The sequence below is a fragment of the Scleropages formosus genome, chromosome 13 (genome assembly GCF_900964775.1).
Source record: "Scleropages formosus chromosome 13, fSclFor1.1, whole genome shotgun sequence".
NCBI lineage: Eukaryota > Metazoa > Chordata > Actinopteri > Osteoglossiformes > Osteoglossidae > Scleropages > Scleropages formosus.
Window position 1 is genome coordinate 11,852,421 of NC_041818.1, and position 27,098 is coordinate 11,879,518.

A 27,098-nucleotide genomic window follows, 5' to 3' on the forward strand; every position below is an offset into this window, starting at 1 on the left:
TGCGCGTGAAGCCCGCAGAGCTGCGCAGGGCCCACCGGTGCGCACGCCGGATCTGCGGAGCCGCACACTGAGTCCGCAGTGTTGTGCCGCTGTGATATCGGCAGTGTTACGGGGGAGCCAGATGGTGTCTCGCACACACTACCCCCACTATTTAAACACACAAAGACACGCAAACATACACACATCTCACATCCCTGACGAGGGTGTGGCCAAATTGTCCTTCCTGCCGGTCCGATCCAGTCCAGTAAGCACCTCTGTTTGCGTTTAATCAGAACGGATGTGATGCGGCTCCCCCTCTGGCCCCTCTATTCCCAAAGTCATTACTTTTCTCTTTTGACGGAAGTGTCACTGAGCAGCACTGTACTCACTGCTGTTAACATACACTTTAACCTTTAACCTCTGCGTGGTGTGTGGATTTCTCCAGAGCTCACTTTCTGAGCATTTTGCACCACTTTTCTCGGCAGGAACCCCGGGACATCTGGGCCTGCTTCATGGCTGCTTGGTGTCTCTCCCGAACCTGTCGCTGAGCTGCTGGATGAGGCTGGCCAGTTCACCCGTGGCCTGGGACTTCTCCTCCAGGAGCTCATAGCGGAGGCTGGAGATGTCCTGCTTGATTTCCTTCAGCTCGCCTGTGTACACAGCAAAGAGCCACAGTGACGCGCAGCCTGGAGCCACAGATTGTCAGCAGACATCCTGCAGTCACGTGGGCACTGAGAGCCAAAAACTAGCGTCCCTAAACAGTGGTGCTCGTGCAGATCCCAGTGGGGTGTCAGCTATGTAGGAAACGGGAATTAATTAAAGAAAGGAGAAGGTGTGCAATCTGGATATGTCCTCAGCCCAGTGGTTAAGGCCTTTGAAAGAACACAAACGGCGGTCGACATCCCGGGCACCCCCACAGCTAAGCCCTGCTGTCACGAAAGTAATGAGGTTGTAGCACCTGCCGTGCAGATGCACACCTCCCTCAGACTGTAAGGAACGGCCTGGGGCGACAGCTCGCTGTAACGCAGCTTTGGGTTAGTTTGGAGAACCGCGGATGTGCGGGGTGGACAAAAAAAAAAATTAATGAGATTTTTTTCAGGTTTACCTTCATTGACTTCATCATTCTCTCTGTCCACCTGGGCTCTCAGCACATAGCGCTTAATGAGCCGTTTCATGATTTTCTGCCACGGAGAAATGAAAAGCAGCAGAATAAGCAAAAAAGGGAGTGGGGAGAGGGATGCAAAGGAGAAGGAGGAGGTGGAGAGGAAGATGAGGAAGAGACATTAACTGGCGGAGCGTCGCAGTCACACACACCCATCTGCACACACAGGCGCGCTGCTTGCCAGAGCCCAGAGTATTATGGACTTCCGTCATGTCGTCCCTGGTGGCATCTATCACCGAGCGCTGAAGTGCTTACGAAGGAAACCCAAGGGACAGGCTGCATGATATGGTGTCCCTTTTATCAGCACAGCACTCCTACCGACCCTCGGAACTAAAGGACAGCAGCGGACTGCTAATGGGACGCCGCCATCCACACCACTGTGGGATCAATAAACACCTCCTGTTTCACACAAGATACGTCTATCGATCGCAGTTTTTATAAATGGCATATATCATAATCCACTTAAGGAATACGAGTGAAACTTCTGTAAATGTCAACTCTCGTTTATTCATTTGCTGTTTTAGCTCCAGCATCTTCAACAAGTCCCACGGTACTGAGCTTATTAGTGCCTCCTCAATCCTCAGGTGTTCCTTTGTGCGATGGGTTGGGTGCGCAAAAACACACGCTGCACTCTGTCCACATTTAACAGCACCGCTGTAAGCTTGCTGCATTTCATGCGGGCTCGCTATAATGAGCTCAGTGATGAGTGAACTCCGAAGCCAGTAAGAAACTCGGGCGCAGAGCGCTCGCTCATGGAAGCAGACACTGAGCCTGAGGATTGAACACGCACCCCGCGAGATACACGGTGAACACGACTGCTGCGAGCCCGCATAGGAACATAGGCACGGGTTTGGTGTCAGTAAGGAAATTGCGAACGTGACACATAACGAACGTGCTCACACCCGGCTGAGTAATAAGTGAGGCTCGGTAATTAAGAAATACATCAGATCCGCTAAGAGGTGATCGCTCGGTCATTAGCACACTCGCTGTAAACACGGTATCGAATAAGCCTCTGCATATGACCTCAGAAATTACACTAGAGTACATCGTCAGCATGGCACCGAGTAAAGACTGCTCTGAGCTCAGTAGCTGGAACGCTGACTTAGCTGAGTAATAAACGCATCTCCTCTAGGGTGTGACATACATACCGTACCTGGTATCTGGTTGGGTGCTTGATGGGTTTTTTCACTTGTAGGTCATCTAGGGCTCTGGGGTGCGCTCTGATTCGATCCTACAGAAACACGTAGAGGGAAAAACAGTCATGCCCCAAGATACATACGAGGAATAAACTTTACACAGAGTTTAATACCCCTGCTGTGACATTTGTTTGGATTCATGAGGAATGAATTTGGAATTTGCGCACCTTATTACAGCTGAGCGGAGAGAGGCTGGAGCCACCACAAAGTCATCTTCCAGATTGGCTTGTGCCGCATTAAGTTCTCAGCCTCCGTTAGGCCTTATTTGCAATAGTTTCATCTGTTATAAGCTCAGCGATCATTTTCCCTCTTTGACTGTTTCCACTTGTTCAGTGAATGTGAATTTCTTTGCGTTGTTTTTATACATTCCTGCGATCCTTACCGTTCCATTCCATTAGAGACGGAATCAGTACATAACCCCGAGTATCATTTCGGGATGCCTCCTGTGGCGCTCCTGCCAATCGGGCCTGGAGACAGGGATATTCGGAACCCTTTTCCGAACCCTGTACACGTTTGAAATAAGACGCACTCCCAACCAGCTCCCGTGCAGAGTTTGAATAAGAACATTATGGAATCGTGAAAGTCATTCCAGTAAATGCAAAAACACAAAGTCTTGGGGCAGGGTTTCGCAATGGAAGTAAATTAGTTTCCCCCCTTAGCACTGTCACAATATCTATGCATGTTTAGTTTGTGAGAGTCCATAAAGTGCACGGTGTGTAATAAATACGAAAGAGCTGAATGAGTGCAGGTAAACAGACATACAGTATTATAGAGCAACTAATGAAGGGAAACTGCATTGTCGTGTTGTGTTATAACTAACGTTAACTATGGAACTAATTGTTTCCATTTTGAAGGGATCTGGTGATATTTTGGCATAAACAGGTGCCAGTTGTGGGGCTCAGGAATGCACAAAAAATTTTTACCATTAAAACTAACAGTGATTACTCCTTTGATTTATGACACTGCAACGTACCTTACTTCAGGAATAAATTACCTTTGTAAGAAGGTACTACTGATGTATGATGCAAAATGTTTAAAATTCTCAAAATGTTTAAAATATAACTTTGCCTCCGTTGTCACCTTTTACCTTGGTTTGTAAATGGAACACAGTTGTCTGTACCTTGCTGTCATGACACAGTCATAGTTGTCTGGACTACAGTCACCTTGACCCCTGACCTCTCACCTTGGAGCGCGAGTTGAGCATGCCCATCTCCACCTCGCTGTCATGCCCCCTGGCCTTGGCCTTGCACAGTCTCACCACACACTGCTTGGACCGCTGGACCAGGTAGTAGAAGGACTTGGGGCTGGGCACCAGATTGAAGGGGGCTGGGAGGGTACGGCCTTCGTCGAAGTAAGACAGCCAGAGCTTGGAGCGGGCAAACTTCCACTCCACGTCAGCATCCTCCTGCCAACGCCAGTACGGTTCCCACGGCAACAAAAATTTATCTACAGTATAATAACTTAATAGAATATTTTCCCTTTCTAGTATCACTTGAGACTGAGCAAGCAAATGCGTGGCAAAAGACAAAATATTACGACAAATAATAAATAATATGGCAAAATTAGCAATAATACACAATAAGAATAAAACAACGTAGAAGTTGACATTTCATAGGAAATACTGTCAGTCAGTCAGTTTTTGGCGATTTCAGCTTTTCAACAAATGCTGCATAAAACAGACGAGGCTATAAACCATATTTAAGCAAAGCCCAAGAGGTACTTATTGTAGAGCTCACCTCAATCTCCTGGTAGGAGTTGTTGATCATGGCGATGAGCATGTTGAGCAGAACGACCACCATAGTCACGTTGTATACCCCATACAGCACATAGCCGATGTTCTCAATGAACTTGTGGTCGTACTTGAGGACCACGGAGATGACTTCCGACAGGCCGAAGATGGACCAGAACAGCGTCTTAAAGCTCTCCTCCACACTGTGGCGGCACAGACAGGCGACAGAGCGGATGAGGACTTTCCAGATCAATCACCGTCCCCCTCATCCTCGGAGTACGCAACACAGACATTCAGGATGTAAACACCGGGAGTCATTTCTCTGAAATCTATACGATCGTATCTCTACCCTAGGTACACAGGGAGCGGGCGAGACAAAGTGGTCTTTGTTCCATTGTTGAGCAGTGGCGTTCCGCGGCTGTGGAGAGCGTTCATGTATGAAAGGACTGAAGCCCCGGAGGTGACTGACAAGTGTCCTGTGAACCGCTTCTGGGGCTCGCTGCCACTTCTTCCAACTCCGAGGCACAGGGCGAGTGGCGTCATTCCCTCGCTCTGTCTCACACGCACTCGTGCGCAAGCATTTCCTGGAAAACTACCGCCAGAGACTGCTCCTCTGAAATTACTTCATGATTATCTATTCCTTCAGCAGCTCACATTCGCTCCTGATCAAGTATTTAACATCCTAATGAACCTTCTGAAGACTGGCTCAAGCCACACGGAGCCCCAGGGGTGGCAGGCTGAAGGATTAAAGTAGCCGCACTCCGTCAGGCTTGGGGTCGCTGACGTTCGCCAGTCGCCACATGGGGTGAATCAGAGTCAAAAGTGCTGGATTTTAAAATCATGCAGTCAAATCGAACGAAAATGTTTTTTATGTGGTGCAGCGGGTTTGGCTGGGTCCCGCTCTCTGGCGGGTCTGCGGTTCGAGTCCGGCTTGGGGTGCCTTGTGACGAACTGGCGTCCCGTCCTGGGTGTGTCCCCTCCCCCATCCAGCCTTACGCCCTGTGTTGCCGGGTTAGGCTCCGGCTCCCCGCGACTCCATATGGGGCAAGCGGTTTCAGATGATGTCATGTAATGCACACACACACACACACACATTTTCAGAACCGGTTGTCCCATACGGGGTCGGGGGGAACCGGAGCCTACCCGGCAACACAGGGCGTAAGGCCGGAGGGGGAGGGGACACACCCAGGACAGGACGCCAGTCCGCCGCAAGGCACCCCAAGCAGGACTCGAACCCCAGACCCACCGGAGAGTAGGACCCGGTCCAACCCACTGCGCCACCACACCCCCCTGTGATGTGATGTGATGTATATATAGATATATATGTAGATACAGTATATACACCCCAGTCCGGGGTATTGCGTGATCTGCTTACATCACACTTTTAACTCCAGACTGCTTGTCCAACAAGGAAGCGCTGCCAGAGAGCTGTTAATGTGCATGAGGCATGATGGCCTTCAGACCGTCACGCGTAACCCTTACAGCATCTCGGATGGGCCGACTGTCACTTCAGCCCCGGGAGGAGGGGTCTGAATCATGCAGACCCAGCTGGGGAAATTAATCTGTTCTCCCCCTCACAAAGTCAAGGCTGAGTTCCCTTCATTTCCCTGCCATGCCGCCCCCTAGGGGGAGGAGCGGGCAGTGCGCTCGTATCTTTAAATATTCATCAGAAAAGTGCAGCGGCTGTGGAGCGTCAGGTGCTCGCTGCAGATCACCGCCCGCCCTGGGGAAATGTGCTCGTCGTTCACAGCAGCCCCCCGACAAGACAAGGCGATATGTCTAACTGCCTCCCTGGGGTAATCATATGGGGCAGCTGGTGGGAAAACTGCTGAAAAGCAACTGGTACATCTGACGAGAGGAAGGATGGGTCAGCATGTAGGGGCTGTCGTAAAGGGATGGCGGCAGCTGCCTGACTGTAGACTGAGACGAGCCGAGGTAGCAGGTGGCACTCCGGTTAAGGAACCAAAACTGATTAGAAAAGTGGAAATTCCTGCACCAGTTCAGACCCCACGAGCTGAGGTACACCCTCGAGTGAGGTACTAAAATTCCGTCACCGAATATGCCAGAAGACTGCCAAAGACCGAGAGCATTAAATGCACCCTAAGTTTCCAAAGTGAAAGTTTTTGATAAGGAAGTAAATTAATACACATAACGTCGACACCTGCAGGTTCGCATCCGGAGAGATAAATCACGGCTCCCCAGCTATGAGGGTGAAACACGTGTCCGACACCATTGACAATACTGCTACAGCTTTATGGCACCTCTAACAGCAGTGTTACAGCTCTCCTAAGAGTACTTTTACTACAGCTCTACCTACAGTAGTACTACTAGGGCTCTACTAACAGTAGTACTACTTCAGCTCTAAGACACAAAAGCAGTTGCTCCACTACAACAGTAATATTTTGGCTCCATCACCCACTGGACAGTAGCTGCAGACACCGTTCTACCCCCCGACTGTTCTCTTAGAGGGCGGCTCATTAGGTCTTACCCCTTAACCACTTCAGTCGAACCTTCACCGTTTCTACTGTCTGTCAAAGTTCCTGAATCTACACTATACTGACCCCTGGTGGTAGTATTGAGAACTACTGAAGCTTCATTCACTTTCCTTCACTGGTTGCCCAAGGCAGGGGTCATGGTGGTCCAGAGCCTATCCCAGAAGCACAGTGTTCAAAGCCAGACAGGGTACACCATGAGGTTCATGCTGGTCCGTCGCAGAGTACATACACACACTACGGGCACATCAGAGTCCCCGACAAACCTGAAAGGCATGTCTCTAGATTGTGGGAGGAAACCAGAGCACCCTGAGGAAACCTACTTAGGCATGGAGGGAACAGCCAAGATGCTGTGTCACCACGCTATTTAAGACTACCTTCCATACATCAGAAATATGACGAACTGGCAGAACTCACGTGGTGAAGGCTGGGTTGTACTTGGCCCCCAGGTAGTAGGAGTACAAGTTGAACATGCCGATCATGAACGCCACGAACACCATGATGAAGATGACCATGAACTTGAAGATGTCTTTAACGGTGCGGCCCAGGGAGATCTGCAGGGGGCCAAAGCTCTCATTGGCAGGTAGGATGTAGGCAATGCGAGAGAAACTCAGTACCACCGCGATGGCATACAGGCCCTCTGAGATCAGCTGGGGGTCCGAGGGTCGCCATTTGTTCCTTGCTAAGACAGAGAGAGAAAGGGGGACAGGCAGATGGAGAAGGGTGACATAGATAGATAGATAGATAGATAGATAGATAGATAGATAGATAGATAGATAGATAGATAAAACTGAAAAACACAAATAAAAATCTGGACACACCTACACAATCAGCTTTAGAATCACGAGACAGCTGAAAAAAGGACATTTCTTATTGAGAAATAACGCTGGAAAATTGTGGGGAAAACAATGGAAAAAAATAATCATAACTGAGATTATCATAACTCAAAAGATCTGACCTAAATAATAAAAGCCTGCTTACAGCCAACTGGCACATGTAAGGATAAACTAGAGGGCTTCCGAGCCAGAAACTGGAGCTACTGCCAATGAGGTGTGAACCGTCCATGAAATCTCAACAACTCACAAGGTGCAGGAGAAGGGCAGGCGATTTACAGCGGGCACTGAAACAGGGCGCCAGTAAAAATTAAAAAGTGAAAAAAAGAAAAACAAAAATGGATTTTATGCCATCTGGGAGAGGTTAAATTAACATTTACATCTTTTCTTGAACATTTCCCAAGACAGAAATACAGAGCGCCCTAGCAGGAGGTTCAAACAGTGCAACACCGCACTTTTTACACATTAGTCGGTTGTACTCCGTTCCAGCATGACGCCGAAGGCCTGTGATCTTAGAGAGCAGAGTTTGCGTGGAACACAGAACATAATAGGGCAGTAAGTATGAGGAAGGGGATGGCTCTCCTAGTAGTGCCGCTGCCGATACTCATGAAGCGAATGACGCACTACTGTGTGCTGCTGCCCTCACGCTTTCTGGTGCGGAACATCTCAGATCTCAGAAACATCTAACTAGCTCGTGTACACAGGACAGCGACTGCCTCGGGATCAGAGACACAAGGCAGAACTAGACCTGACCAAGTACTTACCATGGTTACAGAGAGAGGGTGAGGAATGAGCGTTAAAGGGCAGTATTTCAAATAAAATATTTATTCATACAGCCATTATGAAGAAATGCTTGTCCAGTGCTGAGTTGCAGCACTGTAGAGGCACAGGGCACAAGGCAGGGTAATACCATTGCAGGGCAATCTCACACACACACACACACACACACACACAGTGCAATTTAGAGACACTATTCATTTCATCATGTCATTTCACAAATCATTTGAAACACATGTCTGTGGGCAGCATGAGGAAACCAGAGCACCTGGATGAAACAGACACCGGGAGGACGAGCAATCTCCACATAGACAGAGCCCGATTCAAACCACGCCTGAACAGCCAAGGTGCTGTGAGGCGGCAGCGCTACCTGCTGCACCGCCACCTGTTCAACCACCATGCCACATATTTCTGAAATCTATCAGTAAAAATAGAATTACTTTTGAATATGTATAAGGACAGTCCCAATACCTTCAGCTGCAACTAATGTTAATAATTACTGTTTAACAGCACCAGTGTTTTCCTTTTTATTTTATGTACCCAGCACCATTGTGGTCTGGAAAAAGGGGAGAGCTGGTATATCACGTCTCATGGTCTCCGATAGAAGGCGAACGTGGTAAATCACGTTCCGCGGACTGGGATTGGAGGAGAATTACAAACGTATGAAGCTGAGGCACAGGGCGATTTTGTGGTTAGAATCACATGATGTGTTTGTGCTCATGTCTGAAGTCCAGGAAAATCTGAAAGTGGGAAAGATAACGTTCATGTTCCCTCAAAACATTACTTCCCTGAAACAAAAAGTACTAAATATAATACTATGGCTTTTCCGCACCACAAGATGGCAGCATGTATAAATATCAAACTTCATAACCCGGCAGATGATGAATTTCAAACTTCAAAAAATGTAAAGTGCACCAGAGATGCAAGTTCCAATCCCATCAGTGTGTCACAGAACCAGACTTGAAAACCCAAGTTACTAAAGAAGACGAAAATGAGGGGTGTAATTGGGGAAGCGTAGAGCATCAAGGAAGACCTGATATAACGCGATAAGGAGATCAGGACCACGATGATGAGCAGCAGAAGCAAATTGAGACAGACACACTTTAAGAGCCTTGGAGACAGCCGCTTCCGTTACCGCATAAACCAAGTTCTCCTAATCAGATGGGTGAACGAGAAACAACAGGAGGCCCTGCTCTTGAGGAGACTTGGGGCTTCTGTCAAGGTCATAACAAGTGAGCCATAAAAGCAGTGCATTGTGGGAGAAAGGTAACACAGCCAAGACCCTTCGTGGCTGAAACACTGCAGCAAACCGACCCGGCGTGACACCCCACTTCTGGAGGACTCATAGTGTGTCTAATGGAAAATAAGAGAGTCAGAACTCGGCAGCCACTGGAAGGGGGCGGGCAAAGCTACGAATGAAGCCTTTGGGAAAACATTATTATTATTATTATTATTATTATTTCAATGTTCAGGATGTTTCAGTGTTCTTAGTACCTGTGCCACTACGGAGACTTTGAGAGGCTTTGAGAATGAAGACAGCAAGGAAAAACCCTGAATATAAAGCAAGTTCATTTTCTTTAAAAATAATAGGATGGATGTATCTGGCAGCTCTTCCTACTGAAGATCCCCAGAGCACCACTGGGCTCAGAAATCCCAACACTGAATCAGCAGAGCAATTTAGAGATTTCAAATAAATCTTTGCTTGCTAGGTTATGACCGGTGACGCAGACGCAAGAGCTGATGCCATCCACGCCACAAAACCTGACAGACTATAAATGGACATTCATACTTCATAAATCAACCTTTTTTACACAACGGCATATGTGAATATCAAGGTTTTATTAGCTTTTTTCAGTGAGTGTATGTAAGATAGAAGGATTCATTTCAAATCCACAAGTATGAAATGAAAAGTATTGCAACATTTGGCTTATAAACCCATATCCATAAGCGTTATAATAGAAGCTGCTACATGTGACTTACATACAACAACGGCAGTAAAGCAGTTGTGTGGGCAGCGGTACGGATCATGACGTTTGCCATCTGGACTGCTGACTATGTGCAGACCCCAGAGGTATTTTACACTCAGTAGCGTTGAATACGGGTGTAAGACTGTGCGCAGCTTCACTGACCGTAGGTGAAGTAGGCCACATCAGCCGGCAGGGAGGCGTTGCTCAGGTCGCTGTTGGGAACGTGCAAGTCCACATAGAGCTGGGCATTGGAGGCCTTCAGAAAAGCCATAAACCGAGCCGTGAAGGACGCCACGAAGATGGAGAGCATGCCAAAGTCCAACACGTTCCATAGGTGCATCACATACTCCCGTGGCCCGTCTGCCCAGATCTCCTTACACTCCGACCAGATCATTCCTGAAACACAGCAGACAGATCACCTTACAGGCTGGCTCTACACCCTGCCGGAGATGTCTTTACAAACGTTGCTGGAACAGCGAAGCAGATATCCTTGCAGACTGCTCCTGAAGCACACAAGTCAAACCTGCCTTCATTCTGATGCTGAAAAAGAGGTCACATTTCTTTTAAGAAGAAAGATCTCCTTTCACATTGATCTTGAAAGAGACCAGTCTGTAAGGAAAGCTATCTGATCTTAAAGCGACACATTAATCTTCCTACAGATTCATTTTAGAACCAACAGGAGAGATCATCTCCTTATAGATGATCTCAGAAACAGATTTACTGCTTTATAGATCATCCTTGAAACAGGCTGGGGAAACATGAAGACCCTGGTTCCATGACCTGGTTCTGGTCATGGTCACCCCGCCCAAAGCAACAGTACAGTGAACTGGACTAAATGGACATCCCCTCTCTGGTGGTAGTACGAGGTGCTGTGGAGCCGCCATTCTGCTCATCTACAAGGGAGGTGGAGCTCATGAAAGCACAGTAATACTTATGATGGCTTCATTTACACCAACCTCCATGATATCCAACGGAGACACACTTACAAACAGAAAACACACTCGACACATATGCATAAACTAATCTCATCAATCCAGGTACGCACATACACACATACGCACTCACCATAATTAGAAGAGACACACAGATGCCCCGCGTGTGGGGGACGCACACATTCTGATTACGGCACACACTGATTGCCAGAGGACCCCCCCCCCCCCCCACCCCCGCAGCCTCTCTAAAACACAGCAGAAAATTGCGTATAGAGGAGAGTCTCTAATCAGGTTCATCCGCTGCGCAATTACGGAAGCTTTAAGGAGCGCGACGGGTGTGCGGAATGAAATGACCCCTGCCAGTCCATCAGCGGAGCTGAACCGAACGAGAAGTGTCCCTCACACTCTGCCCCCCGATACAAATGCACGAAAGACAGGAGGCGGAACTGGCAGCATGTATTAAATAGGCCCGGTGGGGAAAGGAACTGGATGTCAGTTCAGATACAGTCTGCTGTCTGCTGCTCCCAGGGTCATCGTCCCCAGGTTCACCGGATACGATTCACCTTCCTCTAAAGTCACACAGCTTACAGTTCGGCTCTTCGGCTGACGCTGCGGCAAAGTGACACAAATGCAGGAGGAAAGAGGACAGACCGTCGACGATAAGACAGGAGAAGGGAATGAGTGAGAATGGAGACCTGCAGGACAGGAGACAGATTCCAGCAGAGAAATGACACGTCAGTTTCCAACACATTGCACTCACCCAGGACCCATTTCATGATGAGCATCTCGGTCCAGGTGAACTGGGTGGTTTTAACTCGGAAGATTTGTCGCGGGTGGTCAGTAACTGTCTCGTTGGGCAGGGTCTTGACCCCCTCGAAGCGGTCCGACGCGTTGAGCACCAGGAGGCCCAAGAAGATGGTGAAGGACACCGCATGGGCCACAAACTTCATGAACGGGCTACGGAGGATCTGACCCAACTGGAGAAGCAAAGAGAACAGGAACTGTCTTCGTGTTGCCACTTTAGCTTGGATTAAAAAAAAAAAAAACATTTAATTAAATTCATTGAGTTTCTTTGCTTGGCTGACGTTTTTATCCAAAGCAAAAACAGGAGTGCCAACTTCGTTAACGTATTCATTCAAACTCATTCTCTCAGTATCGTTTCAGTTCCTTAACCACTTGTTCAAGGTTAACCGCACGGGTTGCACTTGGGGGCTGAGGCTGCTGACATTCTCTTGCTAACAAACTGTGCTCCCTTGGAGATTTAAAGATCATGCATGATGAGATCTCATTAACCGAAGGCCCGGCGTGTGTGCTAATCGCTGACACAGCTGGCTGATTTTGAGAGGAGATTCTAATTGCTCCTACTCATCCGAGCGCCATCGTGCTCCGGGGAAAGGCCCGGCACCCGGCGTCCCAAACTTCTGCAACGATGGCAGAATTCTCATGGAGCTGGAACTACGACTCAATAACTGGAGTCAACTGGAAACGGCCAACGAGTACATCATCAACCCGCCTTTGGGCTTGAACCAGCTGCTTTTAGGTTATTAGCTTACACCCTTTACTGCTACGCTACCTGATATAACCCACAATTACTTACCGGTATAGAGGTGAGTATGTATATTTACCAGTGCAGACCTGGCTAGTAAAGCACACAAGAGCTGCACGGAAGAATTATTTGAGTAAAATGATGTAACGTGTAACGGGGGCACACCACCACAACTTGTCTCACTCATCAGTGCTAGGGGCCTCATCACTAGTTGCTCATCCTTCCAAGTCTCCACTGCTGAGGTCAAGACTGCCGGCAGCTCAGAGGTGCAGATCAGAAATTACCACAGATGGTGCCGGCTTAATGCCACGTCTGACAAATGCGGGAGCCGAACAGAATGACTGAGTGACGTGAGGGAGCTGCGGCAGTGACCCTGTACGGGATGGAGGGCAGAACGAGCGTCAGCGCTATCGGATAAATCCGGCCCATTGCTACGCGCCTTCATGGCAAGCGATTCCCCCCAGCAGCAGCGGATGAGCCAGCCGTGCTTCCCACTGCCCGCATCTTCCCCAGCGTGCGATCAGACGGACGACTTCCAGGTGAACACGTGCCTCAACACACACCCACGGCAAGAGGCACGCGGACAGCCTCCCTGAAGGCTAGGAGTCTCGCATTAGACAGCGGGGTGTGTAAACAGCGCTGGAAAATACAGAGCGGGGTTTTATTCAACAGCTGTCCGTGCTAGAAGTGAGCCACCTGCTTCGCCTTCCTTTCGCAACCCCCTTTTCTGCTAGTTTTCTTCTTAGACAGCAACCCTTTCCATAACTCTCCCCCTTCACCCCGTGCCAGTGATGTGCCACCAGCTTCAACGGGCGCCAGTGTGTGTTCCCTGGCCTCCGTGCCGCAGATGGCCCGTGTGCCTCAAATCCCAGTCCCCGCCACAGAGCGCATGGCAAGCTACCGACATGCCAGCGTACGGTTTGATTTCATTCCAATCCCTTTTCCAGCTTGTAGCGGTGAAAGCAGAGAGGGAAAATCTGCTCTACTCAGCCCTCAAGTCACAAAATCTAACAATGCCCTTGTGTGCATAATGCGGCGGTGAGCTTCCTCCACCAGCAGGGGTCGCTGGCGCACAGAGCTGTGCCTGTCAGCTTGGAAGACAGCAGAGGGAGCCGTACCTTGCTGCAGGGCATGATCCAGTAGGCGATGGCCAGGAACGGAAGGCCCACGGTAACTCCGAGCACGGTCCAGCACTTGACCCCGATGGACTGCTGCCGTAGCCCTGACAGGTTCTCGTACCAGATGGTGAGAAGCTGCTGCTGGCAGTTGGGATGCGCTACAAACTGAAGAAAAACGTGTGCGAGTGAGTGAGTGGAGCTTCTCAGCACAGACGTTGATAGACACGCCCCCCAAGGGTCTCACAGAGACAGTACCGTACCATTATTTGTACCACTGCCACAGTATTACCCCAGTTTGCCAATCTTTAAACAACACATAGAGACATTAATTTTACTTTATTTATCCATAGTCAGCCACCCTCCAGTGACAACTTTTAAAGGTCACCATGTCACATTACACCTACAAATGGGTGCTTAGAATAAGTAAAATGACACAATGGCAGTTTTCTGTATTCATGTATATTTATAAATCTTTTATTTGTAATTAATCAATTTATAATGTATTCTACAAGGAGGAGGGCATGGTGGCGCAGTGGGTTTGGCCTCTGCCTGCTTTCTGGTGGGTCTGGGGTTCGAGTCCTGCTTGGGGTGCCTTGCGATGGACTGGCGTCCCATCCAGGGTGCGTCCACTCCCCCCTCCAGCCCACACCCTGTGTTGCCGGGTTAGGCTCCGGTTCACCGCGACCTCGCTCGGGACAAATGGTTTCAGCCACCGTGTGTGTGTATTGTAGAAATTTTGGTATTACACAGGTTTTAAGCATAAATGATACTTGACACCAGAACTAATATAATGGCAGCCTTTGCGTAGAGGTGAAAACTGCGGTGCTTTGCAAAGCCTCATCTTCCTGAAATTCTGAATAAGCACGGAAAACCTCAGAGAAACAACACAGTCAGTCAGCCTTTATCTTCTTTTCAGGTACAGTTGATGGAGACGATTTGAAAGCTATTCAAGGGGCTAATACCAACAACAAAGACAAGTATCAGTGGTCCAGTGATCTCTGACCTCCTGGGAGCTGTGAAACAGGTTACGCTTGGAGCTGTGTGCGGTCCACCGAAGGTCACACTGTGTCACAGCCCACACCCCATGGGTCTCCAGAGCTGCTCAAAAGGATGTACATGCTAATTCCCCAGCTGGTCCCTGCAGTCTCTACAAGAACGCCATTAATATTGATCCAAGAGCGTAACTGACACTACAGAGAGAGGCCGCAGAACGTCGAGGGAGGAAATCCGACCGAGAGGAAGAATTTGGAGCACGTGTGAGAAAGACCGAAAGAATCGGTTCAACGGGAGGCCTGGGTGGATGCAACGAAAATAAAGCCTGCTTTCTTCCTTCTTTAAAATCTCGAGACTTGTTAGTTCTGCGGTTTTTCTTACATGGCGGTGAACCGTGGAGTCCATTGCAGGATGTGCTCTTTTAAATGGACCCAGTAATACTACACTGAAGAGTAGTGGCAACTGAAACAAAAAGTGCATTAAATCCTGAGAAAAACAAGATAATTTACCCATTTTGGTAGAGATGAAATACCCTAAAGCAGTTGGTCTGAGGGGTTGGAGGCACATGAACTAGCCCCAAGACAGCAATGTGGTAATGCCACTTCAAAGCTTAACCCAACCAATACTGACATGTACATTTACGTGTGTTCATTTAGCAGACGTTCCTCTCCAAAGCAACGTACATCTCACAGAAAAAAACAATGAGTGCGTTACATTAGCAGAATAAAAGATTTGGATGCAGGCATGTGATGCTTGAGTGCTGTCAATTTGTCCCATTTCACCTTATGAACCTGTAGGCATTACATGGGTAGCCACATTAATGCCATTATTCGAAAAAATTTGAAAAAAATAAATGCTTATCACTTACGAGATAAGGAGAGAAAGACATTCTTTTTCTAAAATAGAACAATAAACTGCACCTGTTTTTTACCGCATTGCTTCATTACTACAATAGAAGGGGAAAAGAGGACAGGAGAAAGGATAATTTGACCTTAGCGGCGGCACAAAAAGCCCACACCTTAACCACAAAAAGTGACAAAGGGCAAAATAAAAATGTAACTGGTTTCTTTATATTTTGTTATTCTTTTCACTTTTGTTAAACTCAAAAAGATGGCCTGGCGACTTCCTATTTTCCTCAGCACCTAGTACCTGCCACTTCCATTGTCTCGGCACACAAGGAAAGAGACCGAGGAGGGAAACGGCAAGCGAATAATTGTTTCTGAATGAGCGTAATCCAAGTCAAATTCCTTCTGTTCGCAAAAGTACTTGGCCAATATAGCGCGATTTTCAAGAAGACGAGGTCAAGAGATCATCAAGATGAAGAGATGTACAAGAGTGAGAAAGCACAAGAAAACAGCACATATTAGTGAGAGGCATACAGCGAACCATAATAAAGAACAAGGAACCATAATTACCTGTAATATGAGTCCAAAAGTCAATACCAAACAAACCACCAAATATTTACTCTCTTTATACCTTAGACATAAGGAATGGGGGAGAATCTCAGCAGTGTGGATCCCACTAATGTTCCCGGGGTACAGTTTGATCCTTCAGTACAAGGTATAGACATCTGCCTGGGGCTCCGGTAAACAGAACTTGACATGAACTTGAGAAAATCGTTAAAAAAATGCTGAAAGTGGTGTACAAGTGTTCAGTTTATATGCTTCTCTCCTCACATAGGATTGATTGGATTATTTGTGTCTCAGGGTGTTCAACTTAGATGTGTATGTATTCACACAGACAGCCCAATATTGATATGGACCTTCACGTGTGTGTGTGTGTGTGTGTGTGTGTGTGTGTGTGTGTGTGTGTGTGTGTGTGTGTGTGCTGTGCTCAGTTTTTAGCCACAGAGGGTGTGTGGGGCTCTCAGGACCTTTCCAATATACATGATTCAAATCATCAGCAGTACAATAGCTAACTAACAATCTAAACAGTATCATGCATTTTTGTAAGTCTTAAATATTTCACACCTGGAATTCTGAAATGCAGGAATGTTGATTACTACATATTTCGAATCATAATGCTAGAATTTCCGAAGAGCTTTCCTTGCGTGCAGATTTCTGGAATTTTCCTACTCTCGAGCCAAGTTGTGCTGCGGTTCCTTCTGCCAGTGTCAACGCAGAAATGCTGGGCACCTGCGTGTGGATGTCTGCCTTTCATAGCCTCTAGTGCTGTATTGTGACAGATTTAGCAAAAAGCACAAGATCGGAACATAAAATAAATAGATATATGGATCTTTGTATGAGTGTGACTGCTGGAGCGTGCAAACCATCCCAAGAGCAAGCGTATTTGTCTTTTTTCAATCACTTTCCATCTTCACCATGTGTGTGGCCAGGCAGTCAGACGTTTACCATTTCATGGAAAGAAACTGAGCTCAGCACCACGACCTGTTAAAGGGCTGGCGCTTTGCTGGCATGTTTCTGGCGTGCAGCTAGTCAAGCGAGTGAAGATGTTGAGGAAGCCCATAACAGGACAAGGGAAGCTGGGCTATGCCCCCAAAACCAAGTGGATGCTGCAACATACAGTGAAAGCAGCCCAAGGCCCTACCCACACTATACCTTGAAGGATGACCTTGTGCTGCGGTTCCTTCTGCTTGATATTAAACCTCACAGGGGAGAGAAATAGCTAACTGGGGGGGAGACATTAAACTCAGCTGTGCATGGTGCAAGAAAAATGTATTGTATCCCATAGCAGATCTCAAAGATCTGACAATCAAACACAGCAGTTGCAGACCAAGCAGGAGGGGCCGATAACAGGTCAAAATGTACATGTGACACCCTGTCAAACCCATAGAAATATTGTCTTTTGATATCCTAGGTTCTTTCTTCAGTCCAGCCATGTCGGATGGTGTTTTCTGTTCCAGCAGCATCTCCTCCTCAAAATCTCCTCCCCAGATCCTTCATCTGTTTCTCTCTCCTTTTCCCTTCTTCTCTGAATGTTAAAGCTGCTCATCACTTCTCAAATCTTCTGCTACATCTCCTTGTCTTTCCTCATTTTACATTTCTCCTTTATTCTTTTTTATCTCTTTCTCACCTTCTTTTTTTTTGACTTGTCATACCTGTTCCCTCCTCCACTTCTTTACTCTTTGTTCCCTATTTTCTCCTTCTTTTATCCACGTCTTAGGTCCCTCACGAACCATACTGTCTTTTGTTCATTCCTTACAGCTTGGAATTTGCTCTGTATCGGAAACCATTCACCCAGAGTTTTTCAGCCCATGCCACCATCTTTCTCTCATCCTCAGCTATCTGTTGTGTTAGTCCCGGTAGTCCTGGGAGTGATGGTAAATGCCACACTTTGAGGCCTCAAAGCTCAAGTAACACCACCGGGACTGCAGAGCGGAACTAGAACGAATGTGGACAGTTAATGTGTCCCGTTGTAGCACTAAGGACACAATTCAGAGATGGAGAGTCAAATGGGTTCTTCTGTTGAATTACGCTGCTGAGAGTTGTATTAAAACAAGCCTGAACGCAATACACATTCTAAGTGGGGCCATGTGAAATACTGCCTTGCACTCCTAGCACAGGGAAGAGCTCATACGCTGCATTATTTAAATTTGTCATCTTTATGGTGAATTCTTGTGTTTCACGGGAGACTCTGGATCACCTCAAATGGGATAAATGGTTATTGAAAATGGATTCAAACAAGACAGAATCTCACTTTTCCAAATTCTGGGATGATACTGCTTGATTCGTTGGAAATCTTTGAAATAAATTCAATGCACAAGGCAAAAATATTTGTCCGAAAATGCATTCTGTCTTTATCTACAAAGGATTATACTAATTCCCTCAAGACAGTTTGTGTGCCAATGAAGGGATTGTCTACCCAATGACATTTATTTCTTATCCCACTTCTTATCCCACTTCTTATTCTGTTTCGAACAATTCTGTCATCTTTTGCTCCTCAATTTCAAACTATTTATAAAAACTGTTATGGTTATGTGGTCTAATGAATGTGAGATGTAACTCTTTCATTTGTTTAATTTAGATTGCGCATAAAGTAGTTTCCCAATTTTGGTGTTTAATTTACTTTATTAAAAAAATACATTTTTGCATAGTTACATTTTTGGGCATTTTAGAAATTAGAGACATTAACAATCCAATTAGTCCCCCTGCAGTATTTATTTTGGACAAAAACTTGAACAATTACACAGGATGGATATAGTGTACCCAGTGTAATGCTGCTTTCTTGTGCAGGTGGACAAAAGCTGTGAAAAGAAGATGTTGTTATTTGTTTCGGAGATGTTATCGTACTTGTAATGCTCTCAACAAATCAGCCAAACCGTGTCATCTCATCTGACAATTAATATGGTAACATCTGTTGCAACATCTTGGATCTATTTCTTATAATCACCCTCAATGCAACTATCCTTCAAGGAACAAATATTTGTCATGAAATGTAAATTAAAAGAAGACAAATACTCAATTTCTAGAAGAAAAGTGGAATGATCAATTTCTGATTTAAGGAGGACAGCTGGTACTGAGGTAATTACAAAATGTTATAGCAATCTAAGCTTTTCTAGCTATTCATTCAAAAAAATGGACTACATCTCGAATCAGAACTGGATCACTCTCCAGCTGTGTGCTCACTGGCAGCTTTTCCAGGGCACTCACAAATGTCATGGTTGTATGGAAGGCAACGGAGGTTACGTGATCGGTACCCGATCCCTGATCGTTGTCACAGGTCCACCCTGAGCCAGAGGAATACGAGAGGATTTGAAGAGCTAAAACCTAAAAAAAGGCAAAATCGGCACCCCTGTATACCAATGAGAAAAACTACAATTAGAATCACATCTAGAATCGCTGGATTCTGAGGTGGAGAAGACACGTGTGGTTTGACAGCAGAGCGTTTTCTAATCCCAGAGGAGCTACGATCTGCTTGGCTTCACAGGCAAAATGCAGGCAGGATTTCCAGGGTTTAGGCAACTGCTGTGTTCAGTAGCTGTGTTAAGACCACATACAGTAAAGGACTTTGTCTCCCTCAGTTGTAGAAATTTCCATGCTTTTCCCACATCCCTGTGCATGGTAGCCAGGGGTCAGACCTTTGACCATCTTCATTTACACTGGCCTCAGGAGACGAATGTTGCACAGCATCCTGCCTTACACTAGGTAGATACATAATTGACAGTATGACTTCTATGCTTAATGGGTTCTTTTCAGAGCTATTTTAAGTGGATTATTCTGGGCCATATAGCAGGGACCTGGTTCGAATCCCAGCTGTGTCACATTAGCCACCTGTGAATACAGGGAATACAAAAAGCCCCCTCGTTCAATTGAGGTACTTAGATGGCTAAAGGTGTGATGGAGGAATAAAAGCAACGGCGCTTCCCTTAACACCCATTACATGTCACAGTGAGGCCTGCAGCCAACAGAGGCAAAGGAAATGGACGGGTCACAATGTGCACATCACAAGATGTGGAGGGGAACCAGTCCCCACATGACTCAGAAGGGCAGATATAAAAAGATGAGGTACTTGGCAGGGGATAAATTTGGAGGAAAATGAGTTAAAAAAAAAAAAAAGAAAAAAACACAAAAACCCAAAACGTTACATTTCTGCTTTATAATCAGTGATAATTTTTTCACAAAAAAGAGCAAAAATATTACATTTAGCAGCCCAATTAACGGACAATACACTTGATGTGCTCTGTACAAATCAATCTGTGCCCTTAGTAAGCCATTCATTCTAAAATGCATGTGCGACCCTAAAGGGCAAAGTCTGTCGCATACACACTGTTCTGGAATTGCCGCCCCATGGAAGGCCTGTTCCTCCATCAGTCAGAAGCAAAACAACTTTAACTTCTTTTGCACTTCCCTCATGCTCTCGGAGCAGGATACTTTTGATGTACTCACTAGTTTTTACTCATCATGTGGTCGGGAACTTGTTTATGCTACACTGTCGAGTGGAACTGCTTAAGACATCAATCCATACAGTAATAAATTGACAGCACACAAGTATTTTTTTGGCTCACTCAGATTAAAGCTACTCTGTCCTAATGTGTATGCATGTTTATGCTACATGTTCTAAATATATATCTGATTATTTCCCATCCAACAAAGCTGGATGCTGGTATATCCAGCAGCGGATGAGACTTGTCACAATGAAGATCAGTTTATGGATGGGGGGGTGGAGGGTAGGTTCCACAACCTAGCAGGTGGTGTGGAATCTGGAAAGGTTCTTCTTCTGGAAATGAGTCAAGAGCCATTTCCTCTCTTCTGTTGCGTTTCAGCTTCTTTCACAAACTGTTCTTGGGAAATTTTTTTTTCGTGGGTTTCATATTATTAGTCAACTTGATGAGAAGTGCATTTGGATCCAAATGGCTTGAACAAAACTTAATTTCATAATGTACACTGTAAAAGTTGCCTTGTGCTTGAATGCACCACTAAGTGTACAGAGGATCACTGAGCTTCTTGACACTGGTTGCTTGAGCAGATCGGAGACATGACTGGAACATTGTTCTGGAGTTCGTTTTAAGGACGGTAAATTAGGCGGTCCATTCTAACCAACAATGCATATATGTTTGTCTTGTTATATGGATAAAAAACTGATGATGTATAGTAATCCAGCAGTCACAGTATAGACTTCAGGTTCAACAATCCCTGGAGACTAGAGTGAAACAATCTCTCCTAAAAGGCAGCACCCACCGCACCCACGAGACTCAAGGTCATCTTGGTTTGTTCTCAAAGAGTGGTGCCTACTAAGTCAAGAAGACTTGTCGCTGCTTCTTACACAGCATTTGTATTGCTGTGAGTGTGTTTGCCTAAGTGCAGCTACAATGAATGTGCTTTTACATTACGATTCCCTGGAGCTGTCTATCCACACTGAGTGAAGTTAAAGCCAGAGAAGTCTGAGTTGCTCAGTAAATGTCACTGGTATGTCTTTAAACATTTCTGCAAACCACTGCAGGGGAGATGATCTCTGGTGAACTGGAGGATGGGACATGGAAAGCACTATGTAAAGTTTCAATTTCAACCCCAATCCCTGTGGACGTGGACCAATCGATTGGTCAAACTTTCATGAATAAACCAGTCAAATGGTAAGTCAGCTGCCATTGATAGTGAGACAACTAAAGGGTCAATCAGACAGATGAACTGAACATTCGTGTTTGTGACAGTCACTCAAATGATCAAACAGCTGATCAGTCTGTCAATCAACCAGTTAGTCACGTGTCCGGCCTGCAAGGGAACGACCAATAAATCATAAAGATCAATGATCTGTTTACAGGGTTTGCAGGCTGCACCAGTAGCCTCCACTTTCCCTCAGCACATTCGGAGGATTTGTTCCGGCTGAAAAAAAGAATTGCCTCCTTGGTGCCAACGAGCACATGCAACCTCACTTTAAAAACAACGAAGCCTTAAGATAATTGATGCTCTTTTTATATGCATTTGATAAACTGCATATGTTCAACAGAGATCAAAAAGGGCCACACGGAGACGTGTAATAAAACCATATGTGCTCTCCCTCTCTCTGCATTCATTCTTGTTTATGGCTGCACTCCTGTGAAATCTTCACCTGCAGAGCAATTTCTTTCTAGAGTTGGCATTAAGGCCACACTAAGTGCCACAGCAGCGGTGTTACATGGAAGAAGAGCACAGCTGGATCACATTCACAAACAAATGTCAAATAATGCGGAGTTGCATGGTAAAGCATTACAGAACTTTCTAGTTACTAGAAAGACTAGATTACATGTCAAACTCACACACACACAGAACCGCTTGTCCCATACAGGGTCGCGGGGAACCGGAGCCTAACCCGGCAACTCAGGGCATAATCCTGGAGGGGGAGGGGACGCACCCAGGATGGGACGCCAGTCCGTCGCAAGGCACCCCAAGCGGGACTCGAACCCCAGACCCACCGGAGAGCAGGACCCAGTCCAACCCACTGTGCCACTACGCCCCCCACATGTCAAACTCTGTCTTACAAATAACTTGAATAAATCCAGATCCAAAACATCCAAATGACATGTTAATCTTATGAAAGCAAGTCAGAGACACCCGCTCTACTGTCTCCCCACTTCCTCAAATCCACACGTTATTTTGCATAACTCCAAGGTCCAAATAAGGCTCAGCAATCCATGCAATTTAGATATCTGCTATTCAGGATTGATTCTGCTACTTCTGGTCAGTTATCAAGGGAATATTCTTTAGCCTTGACCTTGTCCATAATGGGTCTGGATAGTTGTCTTCTGAGCTCGACTTAGCTGAATGTGGTCAGCTGCAACTGAAATTGTGCCCTCACCTTTTTGACCTCATATTTGATGGCAAGCTTGACACGGCTGAGGCAGGGGCGGTGGTGCTCTCTAGTTGGTTGGTGGTCCACATCGCCATTCAGTATGGCCTCTACCTCCTCTGTGTCCCGGCACAGGTCCAGCACTCCCACCACAAAGTCCTTACACTGCATGGAAAGCTTGCGGTACTCATTCTGCAAGAGGACGGGGGTACAATAAACAAGGGAGAGGAGAAGAGAGGATGAAAGAAGGTTGGAGGATAGGGGGCAAAGGGAAAGAAAGTACAATAATAAGGAAATCAGAAAAAGGCAGGAAACAAATAGTGACACAGAAGTAAGGAGAAGGAGTGTGTGAGCACAGGGAACAAAAGTGGGAAGCGGGAGGGAAAAAAAAACACACACATCAGGAGGGAAGATGACAGGGAGAACAGAGAAATAACTCATACAGAGATTCCCAGCCTCAGCCAAGATGATAAAGAGCTTAGGAGCAGCTTCAAAACCCACCAAATCTCCATGATGGCTGGCACAAGAAAGTGCTGAAAGAGGCTCACTACCGGATGCTTTATTACAGTGGTGATCTCAAGCCGTCAACATGTTTCTGTTTGCTGTCACCTTCAACGCTCTGCAGCTGTGCTACATCCAGATTTGTGGTAGGAGTGTAAAGTGTGTGGAACAGAGTACAAGAGACACTAAAATGGACATAATGATGGCTGCATCACAGCAGCAGCAACAGCCATGTGGAGAGCCTTGAAGCCTGGGATTGACTGTCTACACCTGGATCTGCATGATTTCCTTTCTTAACTTGACTGAGCGAGGCCAGCAGTGTGCCCTTGAAATGTAGGAGGCCTCTTCGTAGAGGACAGAGGGAGTCATGGGAATTGCAGAGGTCCTTTAGGCCTTTAACTTTTACCCTGGGACAGATTCTGGAAAGCCCTGCTATTCCACCTCTGTAATCACATGTGAGCTGTCGAGGTTTCAGCTGCTCAGCAGGGCTTTTTCTGTGCTCAAACTCAGCCACTTAATACTCTCTTTTCAATTCCCTCAGCAAAACTGTTAAGAAGGCAATGTGAAAAAATACCTTAAAAATGGCATAATCATAGTCAGATTCTCCACCAAATTACATCTGAACCTCAGCATTTTTGATTACTGAGAAAACGGACGTGTGACCTGAAGGGTATTTGATGGAGATCAGCAGGTGGAACAGGAACCCAGTTTCCTGGGCTGAGTGAGGGATGACAGACAGAGCCAAAGGTGTGGGATCAACAGTGATGAAGAGAAAACCGCTGAGCTGGCTTGGTGTAGGTGTCAAGGTGAGAGCGAGACACTGCTGCCAAAGTGGGTATACATTACACACATACACGAAACAGCACGCCAGATGCTTAAATTATTTGTCCCAAAGTTTGTAAGAACACTGCATTAATTATTAGAACAAAAATACATTTGCATAGCTGAAGCTTTTTTACAAAGTGACTTTCATTTCATCCTTTAACCATTCATACAGCTTTGTAATGTTTACTAGAGCAACTGTGGTTAAGTATTTTTCCCAAGGGCACTACAGTGGGAGGGACTTGAACCTGGGTCTTTCAAGTGCAACGGCAGCAGCTCCACTGATACACCATCTGCTGCACAGGCTTCCAACTCAGTGCTTTTTGTTTCTGTATGACATGGTAGCAGTTAAGCTGTATCATCAGCGTACTTGGGTGACAATCTTTCATGGGTGACAAAGTACCAACAATGATCAAGACAGAGCAGAATGTGGAGCAACAGGGAGTGCAAGATGAATGGAGTGGTCTTGCCTTAGTCCTTCTCTCCAAGCATTCCTATTAAACACATTTTATGTACTGAGTGTGCTGATGAGTTGCACTTGGCTCCAGAGTAACCTTGTCGCAGAGTACGCAGCCGAGCCTGGGAGTGTCTCTCGGATAGAGAGCACATGAATGAAGACAGAAAATAGAGTTAGAGTCACAGAGAGGTTCTGTTGTGACCAATTTGGAAACACAGCCAGAAACATCATCAGTATGGCGTGTGAACCACAATAAGGCTTTAAATTCATTACGACATTCAAAACCAGTCCTTCTGGTCTCTGACACTTTCATCCCTAAATTGATCACCATGTTCCAAGAGTGGTCCATTTCAGAAAGACCTGGCACATGCATGTCTGGAGTTTGGACCACAGAGGGACTAATGATCTGGGGAAACCAGATGATGTTCACACAGGCAATGGGGCCCTGCGCACCATATGCAATGTGAAGACATGCGAGTTCTAACAGATGTGGCTAAACAAGATTTAGTGCTCATTGTATGTAAGACTGTACACGAGCCTGTGTGTTTAAACCGCTGAAGCTGAAGCCAGCATCAGATAGATCTGAGAGTTTCTGGAAGACACTAGAATTACACTCGACATAGCAATTAATAGTGCAGCTTAATCACTTCACAGGAAATAATGAAAGGAATGACCTCATCCACACCACCCCGAGCATGAGGGATGTTAAATAATTAGGAAATAATACAAGCCAATTAAAAATCAGGTCCTTGTGGAACATATTCAATTTACAGCTATCCAGCAACAGAAGAGAAAAGCAATCTGAGTTGTTATGAAAATCTTTTTGCCTTCTCTCCCCTAAATAGATTGTCAGTGAAATACTTGTCTGATATCCTATACTCCGCTGCCACAGCACATTAACACAGCAGCATGGGAGCGGCAGCAGAATGATGGATCCAGAGTATAACAGCAGAGTATCAGCAAGGCACCTTTCACACATATTATCTACAGCCTAGAAGCTTGTTAAAGATTCTGCGACTCAGTTTTCAACTGAGTGAGAATATCAGCTAGCTTTATGTATCTAATAAAATCACTGAAATGTTTAACCCTTGGGCTGTGTGTGCAAGCTTAGTGTTTCTGGTCCAAAATCAGACTGCCCGTTATACATATTAATAAAACAATTGTAAAACACAGATTATCACCTAATGTTCTGTTACATCTTTCAACCAAATTCATTCCTACTCCTTACCAAAAGTTCTACACTTGTTTTCGTAATTTATGGTATATAGAGCTCATTTACCAAATACTACTCGTGTGTGTGTGTGTGTGTGTGTGTGTCTGAACTCCTTAATCTGGCATTTGATACCCTTTGCTCTTCATTATAACCTCACCTGTTAAATTCCCTATGGCCAACCAGATCTGACCAAAACACCACGGACATACAAAATGCGAGTAAAACCATCAAATTCAGTGAAACTATTCATTTTACGTTAGATGTCTAGTGTGGAGGATTGCAAGAAGCCTTATGGGAACCAGGTGGAAAAAACCACATATATGACAGATAAAATTTGTAAATGGGTCCAATTTGAATGGAACACAACAGACGGGTTAATGGTGTCGCTTTGGCCCCACATTGGCCTGCCCAGCCTCTCACCTTGAATTCGGTCTCGATATTGGCAAGCCGCGCCAACTCATTGCTCAGCTCCAGGGCAGTAAGCACGGGGTCGGGACTAGACAGCGCTAGGTACGCAGGGCTGGCCAGGCCCTTGTAAGCATTCATGCGGGACCGCGAGTGGCTGAAGGGGTCACGCCGCTGCCGGGCGCTGCACTCGGTACACTTGCAGAAGTAGTCGTGGGGCTTCTCGATGCGTGCGCCCCTCCGTAGCAGGATGTGCACGATCTCGTACTCTTGGCAGTGTGCCGCCAGCACCAGGGGAGTCACATCATGTGAGAAGCGTGTGCCGTCCTCATCGTAGGCGTAGAAGTCGTCATCGCGCAGCTCCCTCTCCAGGCCCCCGGCAAAGGCAGGGTGGCCCAGGATGGCTTCCACAATGCGCACGTAGCCCTTGCTGATGGCCAGCAGCAGAGCGTCACCGACTCGTGCCAACCCTTCCCTCCGCAGCAGCAGCTCTGTCACCTCCAGGTGCTCATTGCCCACAGCCAGCTGCAGAGCATTCTGACCCATGTAGTCCACGCAGTTGACGTTGAGCGTCTTGGATTCCTCTAGCATCTTGCGCACCACAGGGATATTGCCATACTCCGCAGCATCCAGGAAGCGTTCCTCCTCTACCGTCAGGCTGGTGCCACGCTCGTTGAACATGTAGGCTGGGCCGCGGACGGCTTGCCGACGGCCCTTCTCCCTCAGCGTGGTGTGACGGCGGTGCATCATCTC

The 27,098-nt window shown here is 46.5% G+C and overlaps 1 protein-coding gene across 3 annotated transcripts; it reads right to left on the reverse strand.

Annotated features, from left to right (window-relative positions):
* trpc7b (transient receptor potential cation channel, subfamily C, member 7b) lies at positions 1-27,098 on the reverse strand. Of its 3 annotated transcripts, XM_018737169.2 has the most exons (12): positions 26,361-27,092; positions 22,957-23,139; positions 13,732-13,896; positions 11,828-12,044; positions 10,298-10,531; positions 6,976-7,240; positions 4,074-4,269; positions 3,521-3,742; positions 3,049-3,071; positions 2,295-2,361; positions 1,085-1,160; positions 1-629 (listed from the first exon to the last, which is right to left on the reverse strand). In XM_018737169.2, the coding sequence occupies exons 1-12, from the start codon at positions 27,090-27,092 to the stop codon at positions 490-492; spliced, it is 2,520 nt and encodes an 839-aa protein (XP_018592685.1). In that variant the 3' UTR covers positions 1-489. The 3 variants fall into 3 exon arrangements, with proteins under 3 accessions (XP_018592685.1, XP_018592687.1, XP_029113523.1); XM_018737171.2 differs by lacking the exon at positions 3,049-3,071 and having other exon boundaries at positions 2,295-2,372; positions 26,361-27,098; XM_029257690.1 differs by lacking the exon at positions 3,049-3,071 and having other exon boundaries at positions 3,501-3,742.

Bases quoted from the DNA above. Each gene is read 5' to 3' on its own strand.
- trpc7b (XM_018737169.2), bottom strand. From the start codon at position 27,092: ATGCACCGCCGTCACACCACGCTGAGGGAGAAGGGCCGTCGGCAAGCC. The intron at 4,270-6,975 runs GTGAGTTCTGCC...GTGCCGCCACAG, and splicing joins TACAACCCAGCCTTCACCAC to TGTGGAGGAGAGCTTTAAGA. The intron at 630-1,084 runs GTAAACCTGAAA...CTGTGTACACAG, and splicing joins GAATGATGAAGTCAATGAAG to GCGAGCTGAAGGAAATCAAG.